Source organism: Podarcis vaucheri (genome assembly GCF_965113315.1).
Source record: "Podarcis vaucheri genome assembly, chromosome: 15".
Taxonomy (NCBI): Eukaryota; Metazoa; Chordata; class Lepidosauria; order Squamata; family Lacertidae; genus Podarcis; species Podarcis vaucheri.
Window position 1 is genome coordinate 7,160,317 of NC_138753.1, and position 12,158 is coordinate 7,172,474.

The window sequence follows — 12,158 nt, forward strand, 5'->3', positions numbered from 1 at the left end:
AAAACTCACATCAACATTAATTGCACTAATCTCTTCCACTGAAGTAAACATAATTAATACTGTGCCATCTACATATTTATACATATTTATTTGGAAGAGACCTCCCCCACCCCACGTGTGTTTCAATGGGATTTACTCCCAAATAAATGGGGGTTAGGCTGCTGCCTTAAAAGTGCTTTACGCTGGATCCGGCCCAATTGCCTTCTCAATCCGGCCCATGGACAGTCCGGGAATCAGCGTGTTTTTACATGAGTAGAATGTGTCCTTTTATTTAAAATGCATCTCTGGGTTATTTGTGGGGCATAGGAATTTGTTCATTCCCCCGCCAAAAAAATATAGTCTGGCCCCCCACAAGGTCTGAGGGACAGTGGACTGCCCCCCTGCTGAAAAAGTTCCCTGACCCCTGGTTTAGCCAAAGGACTATCTATCCCATCATCCTGTTCTCACAGTAGCCAACCAGCTTCTCCTATGGAAAGCCTGCAAGCAGAATATGAGCACAATAGTCCCCTCTGGCTTGTGGTGATTCCCAGCAACCAGAATTCAGAGGCATAACTGGGAGAATGCAGCCATTGCGGCCAATAGTTGCTGATAGTCTCGTCCTACAACAATTTGGCTAATCTGTGATCATCCAGACGTTTTCGATCTGTTTTTAAAAAACCGTAGGTTGCTTTTCACCCTGTTAAGCTTCAAAGCGTCTTAAAAAGGTAAAGGGACCCCTGACCATTAGGTCCATTCATGGCAGACTCTGGGGTTGCGGCGCTCATCTCGCTTTATTGGCCGAGGGAGCCGGCGTACAGCTTCCGGGTCATGTGGACAGCATGACTAAGCCGCTTCTGGTGAACCAGAGCAGCGCACGGAAACGCCGTTTACATTCCCGCCGGAGCGGTTCCTATTTATTTACTTGCACTTTGACGTGCTTTCGAACTGCTAGGTTGGCAGGAGCAGGACCAAACAACGGGAGCTCATCCCGTTGCGGGGATTCGAACCGCCGACCTTCTGATCGGCAAGTCCTAGGCTCTGTGGTTTAACCCACAGCGCCACCCGTGTCCCTTTCAAAGCGTCTTATAACAGTATAAAATACACAAAATTTAAAATTAAGCCTCCAAAATCCAAAACCTCAAGATTGAAAATATCTATTGACGGATCTAGCTATCTATCATTAATACATAACGCAGCTCGGTTGATTAGGGCGTGGTGTCGATAACGCCAAAGTCCCAGGTTTGATCCACCTTCTTGTGGGAGGGAGTTCCACAGGGCTGGACCCACAACACAGTTCCCCATCATTCCCTGACCATTGGCCATGCTGGCTGGGGCTGGTGAAAGCTGAAGCTCCATGGCATCTGAGGACAGCGGCTTCCCCACCTGTGCCTTCCCTTCCTTTAAACCCGAACCATACTTTATTGTCGTGTGTTCGCACACACATCTCACTCCAAAAATCTACTCGGAACTTATTCTGTTGCTATTAAATAAGTTTGTGGGTTGCTTTTTTTTAAGTGACTTTTTAATACAGGTTTGGGGAGAGCCTGCTGGGGCTCATTGCCCCAAATTCTAATATTTTGGAATATTTTTCCTCAGTAACAATGTTTAGGATTGCAGCCCAAGTCAATGTGCTTAGATGCAAATTGCTTCAGGTCTCAGTTCTAAACTCTTAAGTTCCAGGAATGTACAACTAGGAATATGTATTTTGGATAGATAATGCTGTTTCTCTCAAATCCTGTTTGGGGGGTTTCCTTCAGACATTTGAGGAGGATAAAGTTATCTAGCCGAAATGGCTGTGTTCTGTCTTCACTGTCAGTTGCTAGGAATCACAAGGCCCTATTCAACCAACCTTTTCCTCTCTAGGGCAATCCAATAAGTGTATGGGATGCTAAAATGTCTGGAAATCAAGGAGACTGACTTGACAAATAAATGTCTCTTTGATGAGGAAATAAGCTGTAGAACCAATTCGCACATGCATGGTTTTCACTTTGCAATCTGCATGTGCGAATGAGCCAACCTGGGTCAAGTGTCAGATTTTTCTTTTTTGGCATTCCACATGGTCTGTGGACACATCCAGCTACTGAAATGCGGAGGAGGAAATGAGTTTGACTTACTTCCCTCCAGGATGATAGCACCAACCAGGATATGGGGCTGGATTTTCCTTAGGACCAGGGCAGCTCAACTTCCTCTCCCTGATAAATACAATTATTATTTAATTTTTTATAAAAAAAAACATTGCTTAAAGAGGCATTTGTTTAATCTCATGTCGAGCTTGGCCCTCAGGAAGTCAGTGGGAAGTACATTAAGCGTATATACAACTGATGCTTTCTATAGTCTGCCAGCTGCAATGGACTGCCATTCAAGTTTCCAGTGGACTGTGAATTGGCTGTAACTTTAAGAAGAGCAAATTTCATTAGCTTGTGCCTGGCTCGTTTTTTCCTCCTCCCTCCTTGTTCCTTTTTCCTCATATGCCATCTTTTTAGATTGTGAGCCCATCTTAGTACTGGTTTTTGTAAGCTCCTCTGAGGGCCTTCATGGCTGGAGGGTGGGCTATAAATGCAACATTATTTGTTTGTTTGTTTGTTCTATTGCCTCCCACCTCTGCATCTCAAGGCAATGCACGCAATGTAATAAAAGAACTGCTTAAAAGCCTTTGGAAACAGCACAGAAAGTATCTGGCAAATGAATGGGAAAATAATAAAATATGTCACAAAGCAATTCATCCTGCTGGGGGAGCTTGTCATAATTTGTATCACTATGCATACATCTAAACAAACAAACAAGTGGGACATGTTTTCATTTTCTCCCACATTATTAGAACCTGGGGTCCTGCAATTAATCTGCTTAGCCAGAGACTCAGGACGAGCAAAAGGAAGGCTTCCCTTGTGCAGTGAATCTTTAACCTGTGGAACTCACTGACACAAGATGTACTGGTGACTGCCTCTGCCTTAAAAAGCTTTAAAGGGTGGGGGGAGCCAAATTCACAGTGTGGGGAAGTGCTTTAAGGTGTGGAGGTGGGGGGGGGAGGTCATGGCGTCCAGGACATATTGAGCAACAACTGCATTTATGGTGCTTTCTTAAAGGTATAGGTACCCCTGACTGTTAGGTCCAGTCGCAGACAACTCTGGGGTTGTACCGCTCATCTCGCTTTATTGGCCGAGGGAGCCGGAGTACAGATTCCGGGTCTTGTGGCCAGTATGACTCAGCTGCTTCTGGCGAACCAGAGCAGCGCACGGAAACACTGTTTACCTTCCCGCTGGAGCGGTACCTATTTATCTACTTGCACTTTGATGTGCTTTCAAACTGCTAGGTTGGCAGGAGCAGGGACCGAGCAACGGGAGCTCACCCCGTTACGGGGATTCGAACCGCTGACCTTCTGATTGGCAAGCCCTAGGCTCTGTGGTTTAACCCACAGCGCCACCCGCATCCCTTGGTGCTTTCTTACACGTTGCTTATTTAGCAAGCAAACCATCCTTTATGATCAGCTCCCCTATTCAGTTATGGTTGAGATTAGATTGTTGCAGTTTGATGCGCATCTGAGAAAAGGCGGACATCTAAGGACATGTGTCTTTGTGCGTGTGCTTCTCCCGACCACTGCAGCCACCACCGGCAGCGACCCCAGCCTCTCCCCGGACTCCCAAGACCCCTGCCAAGACGATGCCAAGGACTCGGAGAGTGCCAACGTGTCGGACAAGGAGGTGGGCAGCAACGAGAATGACGACCAAAACCTGGGGGCCAAGCGGAGAGGGCCCCGCACCACCATCAAGGCCAAGCAACTGGAGACCCTCAAAGCGGCTTTTGCTGCCACCCCTAAGCCCACCCGGCATATCCGTGAACAGCTGGCGCAGGAGACCGGCCTCAACATGAGAGTCATCCAGGTACAGGTGTTTGGTGGGTGGGACAAGGAACAACGGAGGAAAATCCTAGCGTGGGGCAGTGGGGAGGGGAGGGGTGTCCCGGGACGGTGGAGGCCAGGGATGCGGAATGAGGCCTTCAAGGCCTCCCCAGCTGGCCCTCAGGACTCCATCTTCTCCTGGGCCATAATAGCCTGGTGAGATGTGAACTGGGATAACCTTTCTTCATTGCCTCAGAGGTTTGTGTGTCTGTGTGTGTGTGAAAACTTTTGACACTGGCAGAATATTGCTTGGTTTTGCTCCACCTGCCTTTGGCCTCACCCATCATGGGCTTTTGGCTCCCAGGAGTCTGGGAAACAGGAAATGTGTCCCACAGGATCACAGAAACAAAGAACTGTAGAGTTGGAAGGGACCTCAAGAGTCATGGAATCCCTCACAATGCAGGAATCCTTAGCGCAAACACACCTTATTCTTATTCTTCTTTGGTGATCACTCCTATCCAAGTAAGATTGTCTTCCATGAACATTTAACAGTGAGTCCGTAGGTGACTGTGGAGGCCAATTCTGGATCCACACATCCTTCCACAGTGGGGACATCGGTTTCCAGGCAGGAGTTGATCATGGTGAGGGTTCGCCAAGCGTGCCTTCCTCTTAGCTTGTTTCTTCTTTTCGCTCTGAGTTCGTGCTTCTTCAAAGCCCATGACACCTTTCTCCAGCTGGAGCCCTCGCAGGCCAGTGTCTCCCAATTGTCGATGTTTATACTACATTCTTTTAGATTTGCCTTGAGAGAATCGTTAAACCTCCTTTGTTGACCACCAGCATTACGCTTTCCATTTTTAAGTCTGGAAGCGAGTAGTTGCTTTGGAAGACTATAATCAGGCATCCGAACAACATGAACAGGACCAGTGGTCAGGGATGGTGGGAACTGTAGTCCCAAAACAGCTGGAGGGCCAAGTTTGGCCATACTTGGTTTAGGGCTTTAAAGGTCTTTATTATCACTCCACTTCCGTTTTCTGGAGCAAAAGATGAGCACCAGTGCCATTGTGGTGTGAAATAATTGGGTTCATTTCACTCTCTGGGTGGGGTTGGTGTAGTAGACAATACTGAGCTGTGTGGATCCACTGCCTTACCTGGTATCAGCTGGGAATGAATAATCACTCATGGGAGCACCGACCTGTATTGGGCCCCAACTTGAGAGCCAGGAAGCAGTAGGGCCTCTGGCTCTCATATCTTTAACTGTGAATGCCTGATAAGCCACTGCTTGCTATAGTACAGAGTTAAGGAGTTGTCCACCCCTCAGTCACCTCATGTAATTGTAAATTCAGCTGATGACTTCAGAGGCTTCCTCTCAGCACCTGTCAACTGATTGATGCTAAGAGGAGCTCCTTGGATGGACTCTCAGTACTAAGCAGCTGATTGATACCCTTAGCACAACAGTCCCATTAGCAGCACTGTGCAGCCAAACCCAGTCATGCCTTTTCAGCCTTGCAGCTGATGTCACATCCGAAATCTGGTGTGGCACAGGTGGGTGTGGCTGGTGGTGGTGGGGAAACAACTTTGAGGTTGCTGTAGTAACTAGAGGAGAAGGGGGGTGGAAGGACCAGGGAGGTGTCAGAAGAATGAGAGAGACAGAGAAGCTTTCGCGACTACCTCGCCTTTGGGAGCTTCCAAGAATACAAGAATATAAGGCGGTTGAAGTGAAGTAGATGTGGAGCTGATCAGCCCCTCGGGTGAGGCTTCTGAGCTTACTCTAGAGGACAAGCAAAATCGAGGGGAGCTAAATAGATAACATGTCTACCTTGCAGCAGGTAAGGCAATAATGCATAAGCTAGTTTCACAGGTGTCATTCCTGCCAACCTAGCAGGAATAGGATCTGAATTGAACAATTCCTCAAAGGCCAAGCCAGCACTGAATGGACAAGATCAGGCTTCCTCAACCTCGGCCCTCCAGATGTTTTTGGCCTACAGCACCCATGATCCCTAGCTAGCAGGACCAGTGGTCCGGAATAATAATAATGATAATGATAATTTTTTATTTATATCCCGCCCTCCCAGGCCAAAGCCAGGCTCAGAGCGGCTAACAAGAAGTAAAAATGGGAATTGTAGTCTCAAAACATGTGGAGGGCCAAGGTTGAGGAAGCCTGGACAAGATAATGTCCTCCTGCTGGAATTAATAAACTGATTCAGTCTCAGAACAACTTCACTCCTTTCTTTTGAAGAGATGCCTATACAGTGGTACCTCTGGTTGCGAACAGGATCCGTTCCGGAGCCCCATTCGCAACATGAGCAGAACACAGCCCACGTCTGCGCGTGTGCAGGTCGACATTCACCACTTCTGCGCATGCACGTGACGTCATTTTGCACATCTGCGCATGCGCGAGCAGCAAAACCTGGAAGTAACCCTTTCCGGTACTTCCGGGTTGCCACAGGATGCAACCTGAAAATGCACAACCTGAAGCAAACATAACAAGAGGCATGACTGTAATGTCTTTTCTGAAAACACAGTTACAGTATTCTATTAACATCAGCTTGGCCAGCGTTCACAGGGAGATCTGTTTTTGGGGAAGGGTGATCCTAGGCCCCTTCTTATCCCTGGAGGCACTGCTGCTTTTAATTTGTTTCTTTGTTTCCTGCATTTATTGCTTTATATCCTACCATTTTCTCCAAGGAGCTCAAGATGGTCTTATATAGTTCTCCCCCTCATTTAATCCCCACAACCACCCAGTGAGGTAGGCTAGACGAGTGGCAGTGACTGGCCCAAAGTCACCCAGTGAGCTTCATGGCTGAGTGGGGATTTGAATCCTGGCTTCCCAAGTCTGCTGCTCTAGCCACTACACCACACTGCCTCTCACATTAAATGGAAGGCTACACCTATTGAATTCATACCTCTCTCTGTGTGTATATTATTGTTACTTATTTTACACAGGAGCCCTGCCCGAAATGAAAAATTGGCAATCTTAGGTGTGATTGAACATGAAAGAATGCAAGTTAATAATAATAATAAATTTTTATTTATATCCCGCCCTCCCCAGCTGAAGCTGGGCTCAGGGCAGCTAACAACAATAAAATAATTTATTATTATTATTATTATTATTATTATTATTATTATTATTAATTATTCTATAGTTATTAATGTTATTTAGATTTCTTATCTATCGTTTACTGTAAGATCCCAGGGCAGGTTACAACAATATAAACATGTGATAGTAAAATCAGTTAAAATATAAACTCTCTTGGTGCATGTGAGAGTGCTGTGATGTGTGCGTGTGTGTGCGTGTGTGTGTGTGCACATAATGTGTGCATGTGTTTTTTATGAAAACAATGTGGGCACAATCTGATTGCTTGTGCTTTGACCCCTGCTGAAATAAATAGGGTTAGAATGCATTTGGCTGAATTCCCTGAATAATTTATTTTTTAAGAAATGCATGCCAGTAAAATGAACAGGGGGGACTGCAACAAAATGTTGCATCCTGGAGTGCTCATGCTCACTATCCCAGTCACTGCCGTTTCATTCCCCTCCACAACCATTTCTCAGTCTCCCAACAAAAGTCAATCAGCACTCCGCAGCCACTGAGCATGCTCAGTCTTCACTGGGGCTGTCTTGGCGTGTCCCCCAATTTTAAACAAAACCTGAAGACTTTTGGTCCTCCTGAAAGCCTCCCATTCCACAAGCCAGCTGACTGCACCTCCACTCCAACTAAGGCAGGACAGGAGCATGGGCAAAGCTGTTAGGCGAGTGCTGAGAACCTTATTTCAGTGGCACAGGACACAATTAATTCTTTGGCAGCTGCATGCAGGGCAGGGAGAGACCTCCTTCTGGAACTCTGGAGAGCTGCTGCCAGTCAGAGCAGGCAGTACTAAGCTTAGGTAGACCATCTACCCAGTATACCTGCAGGAGCGTCTCCACCCCCATCGTTCAGCCTGGACACTGAGGTCCAGCTCCAAGGGCCTTCTGGTGGTTCCCTCACTGCGAGAAGCAAAGTTACAGGGAATCAGGCAGAGGGCCTTCTCGGTAGTGGCGCCCTCCCTGTAGAACACCCTCCCGTCAGATGTCAAAGAAATAAACAATTACCTGACGTTTAGAAGACATCTGAAGGCAGCCCTGTTTAGGGAAGTTTTTAATGATTGATGTTTTAATGTACATTTAATCTTTTACTGGAAGCCGCCCAGAGTGGCTGGGGAAACGCAGCCAGATGGGCGGGGTAAAAATATATTATTACTACTACTACTATTCTTATCATCATCATCATCTGCCTGAGTCAGTATAAGGCAGCTTTCTCTGTTCTCACATAAGCAATGCCTGAAGACTGGAATGTGTTATATATAGTAGGATAAAATGATGATGGAGCTCAGAGCTTGTGCTACACCTGCATGGGGAACCTCAGGCTCAGGGACTGGATGTGGCCCCACAGGCCTCTCTATCAGGCCCTCAGGAACCTCCCCACACCCTCCCTAGCCACACCCTTCACTGGCTCTGCTTTGCACCCTCCTTCCGGGGTGAATTCTCCCTTGAACCCGGACCCTGCCTCTTCTTTGCTTGGATGAGGGGTAGAGAGCAAAACATGGAGGTGCGAACCCCTCTGACTTTTGAATGCATGGGCATAGCCAGGAGGGAGCAGAGGGGAACTGCTCCCCCCCCCCAATAATCCAGTAAGTGAATAAAAATACTGAACTAAAAGTAGAAAGATTTTGACGGATTTTTCTGAGCACCTGGAGGTCAAAAGGAAGTAATTTAAAATGACTGTTTTGCTGAGACATTGCATTCCAATTCTGCTACCAGCCTTTCTCAACCTGTGAGTCCCCAGATGTTGTTGAACTACAACTCCCATCACCCCTAGCTAGCAAGGCCAGAGGGACGCGGGTGGCGCTGTGGGTAAAACCTCAGTGACTAGGACTTGCTGATCGTAAGGTCGGTGGTTCAAATCCCCACGGCGGGGTGAGCTCCCGCCGTTCGGTCCCAGCTCCTGCCCACCTACAGTTCAAAAGCACCCCTAAGTGCAAGTAGATAAATAGGTACCACTTTATAGTGGGAAGGTAAACGGTGTTTCCGTGTGCGGCACTGGTGCTGGCTCGCCAGTTGCAGCTTCGTCACGCTGGCCACGTGACCCGGAAGTGTCTTTGGACGGCGCCGGCTCCCAGCCTCTTGAGCGAGATGAGCACGCAACCCTATAGTCGGTCACGACTGGCCCGTACGGGCAGGGGTACCTTTACCTTTACCTTTTAGCCCAACAACATCTGTGGACCCACAGGTTGAGAACCAGAGGATGATGACAGGTGAGTGCCTTGTGTCTCCCCCACTCCCAAAATCCTGGCTATGCCCATGTTTGCACCATATTATGCCAAGTCTGTTGCTCCACTCATTTTCACCTCTGGCCCCACCCAGTGGACTGTTCCACTTGAAGACTGCAGGGTCATATTTTCAAAATTCTCGCACATGGCTCTCCCTGCTTGAAGGAGGCTAGCACAGCACAGCTATGCCATAACTTTTGCCTTTTGCTTTGCTACTTCCCCCTCCACCCAGGCAATTTGGTTTGGCTGTGATTGAGGGCAGGGGAGCATGATGCTTCTCTGTGCAGATGGAGAGGGAGAAAGAGGGAGGGGTGCAAAGTGATGCAGGCAAAGGGAGAAAAACAAAACTTTTGCCATTGTAATATCATTATACAAATCTATGGTGCAGCCAGGTTTGGAATACTGTGTACGGTTCTGGTTGCCTCTCCTCAAAAAGGGTATTGTAGAGTTGGGGAAAGTTCAGGAAAAGGGCAACCAAAACTATCAAGGAGATGGAGTGAATTCCACCCCTGAAGAAAGGTTGCAGCGTTCAGGACATTTTAGTTTTGAGAGAAAAAGCATTTATAAAAATGATGCATGGTTTGGAGAAAGTGGATAGAGGAAAGTTTTCTTCCTCTTGCCCAACACTAGAACTTGGGATGTCCACAGAAGGGGAATATTGGAAGGTTCAGGGCAGATAAAATAAACGCAGCAGGCAGTTAACTATGGAACTCCTTCCTGCAGGAGGCAGCAATGACCACCAGCTTGGATTCCTTTAAAGAGGATTGGACAAATTCACGGAGGAGAGGGCTACCCCTGGCTACTTGATGCCTCCCTAGCTGAAGGCAGTAATGCTTCTGTAGACTAGTTGCTGGAAGCCTTAGCAAGGGAGAGTGCTGCAGTGCTCAGATCCTGCCTATCTGTGAGGGCAGAACGCTGGACTAGATGGTCTACTGGCCTGATTCAGCAAACTCTTCTTACGTTCTTTTTTTCCTCACATTGACCGCAACCCATAGATACCCTGTAGTTTCTTGAGAAGTACAGTGGTACCTCGGGTTAAGTACTTAATTTGTTCCGGAGGTCTGTACTTAACCTGAAACTGTTCTTAACCTGAAGCACCACTTTAGCTAATGGGGCCTCCTGCTGCTGCCACGCCGCCGGAGCACAATTTCTGTTCTCATCCTGAAGCAAAGTTCTTAACCCAAGGTATTATTTCTGGGTTAGCGGAGTCTGTAACCTGAAGCATATGTACCGTATTTTTCGCACCATAGGACGCACTTTTTCCCTCCTAAAAAGCAAGGGGAAATGTGTGTGCGTCCTATGGAGCGAATGCAGGGGGGGACGCAGACGGGAAAAGCCCCCAAGAGCCGCACACAAGCTCCGTGCGCTCTTGCGGGCTTTTCCCCAGGAGGGAGAAGGGACTGACTGGCCACATCAGTCCCTTCTCCCCCCTTCCAGGAAAGCCAGGAGAAGCCGTGCAGCCCTTTTAAAGTGCGCGCGGCTTCTGCCGGTTTTGCGGGAGGTGGGGGAATTCCCCCACCTCCCAGAAAAGCCAGGAAAGCCCTGCGCAGCGTCTCCCGGCAAGGAGACGCTGCGCGGGGCTAAAGGGGAAGGCAAAACAGCGAGCGGGATGGATCCCGCTGGCTGTTCTGCCTTCCCCTTTAGCCCCGCGCAGCGTCTCCGCAAGGAGAGGCTGCACGGGGCTATGGGAGAAGGCAAGGCAGCGAGCGGGATGGATCCCGCTGGCTGTTCTGCCTTCCCCTTTAGCCCCGCGCAGCGTCTCCTTGCGGAGGGGCTGCACGGGGCTATGGGAGAAGGCAAGGCAGCGAGCGGGATGGATCCTGTTCATTGCAGTTGGGTGGGATTCAACCCGACGCTAAGGGGATCGTACCCCTTGGCCAGGAGTGTTTCCATTCCTTGACTGTCTCCTATGACCTTTTGCAATCGTGGCTTCAAATATCTGGTTCCATTCCTTCTCCACTCTCCTCACACAACCGCACCATTCTGAGGAGATCTCCTGACCCTGCAGAATGGCTTTGGGGGAGCCATGGGAGGGCCTGGGGGGAAGCCCCTTTGCACTAGTGGGAGTCCTTGCACTGCCTTCCCCTAGCGGAAGGCGGGTACTTGAATGCGGTACTCGAAATAGGAATAATGTTTGTTGCAACCCCTGTTAAGGGATAGCCAATGTGATGCCTTCCAGGTGGGGGCCTCACCTAGAGTGGACTTGATTCTTTAGTGTTACCAATAGACTTTCCTCTCTTTTTTTGACCTCATGTGAGCAGTAATAAGTTTTAAGTCTCTTTATTCTTAACAGACTGACAAATTTACTTCTGCACTCCCCTCATATATATGTGTGTGTGTTGTTGTTGTTGTTGTTGTTTAGTAGTTTAGTTGTGTCCGACTCTTCGTGACCCCCTGGACCAGAGCACTCCAGGCACTCCTGTCTTCCACTGCCTCCCGCAGTTTGGTCAGACTCATGCTGGTAGCTTCGAGAACACTGTCCAACCATCTTGTCCTCTGTCATCCCCTTCTCCTTGTGCCCTCCGTCTTTCCCAACATCAGGGTCTTTTCCAGGGAGTCTTCTCTTCTCATGAGGTGGCCAAAGTATTGGATCCTCAGCTTCAGGATCTGTCCTTCCAGTGAGCACTCAGGGCTGCTTTCTTTCAGAATGGAGAGGTTTGATCTTCTTGCAGTCCATGGGACTCTCAAGAGTCTCCCCCAGCACCATAATTCAAAAAGATGCATGGTAGATGCATGGAAAAGATTCATGAGGCAGGTAAAATGCTGTTTTGTTTTGTTAAAAAAAAAAGGTCTAATCCACACAATACATTTAAAGCATATTCAACATACATTTGTAGCACATAGCTTCCCCCAAGGGATCCTGGGAACCTTAGTTTGTTAAGAGTGCTCTGTAAGAGGTAAACTACCACTCCCAGGATTTTAAGTGTGGAGGGGGAACCATGTAATTTAAATGTATTGTGTGACTTACGTGATATATTTTGCGACCTTTTAAAAGTGCTCCTGAGCTGCTTATTTTTATTTTGGCTAAAAAATTCTTA

General features: G+C 48.1%; 1 protein-coding gene across 2 annotated transcripts in view; it reads left to right on the top strand.

The window, feature by feature from the left end:
- Window positions 1-12,158, top strand: part of LHX1 (LIM homeobox 1) — a 55,588-nt gene that overhangs the window by 22,457 nt on the left and 20,973 nt on the right. For both annotated transcript variants that reach the window (XM_082200830.1, XM_082200831.1), the window contains exon 3: window positions 3,580-3,857. In XM_082200830.1, the coding sequence (XP_082056956.1) occupies window positions 3,580-3,857 (278 nt within the window). The remainder of the gene's footprint in view (window positions 1-3,579; window positions 3,858-12,158) is intronic.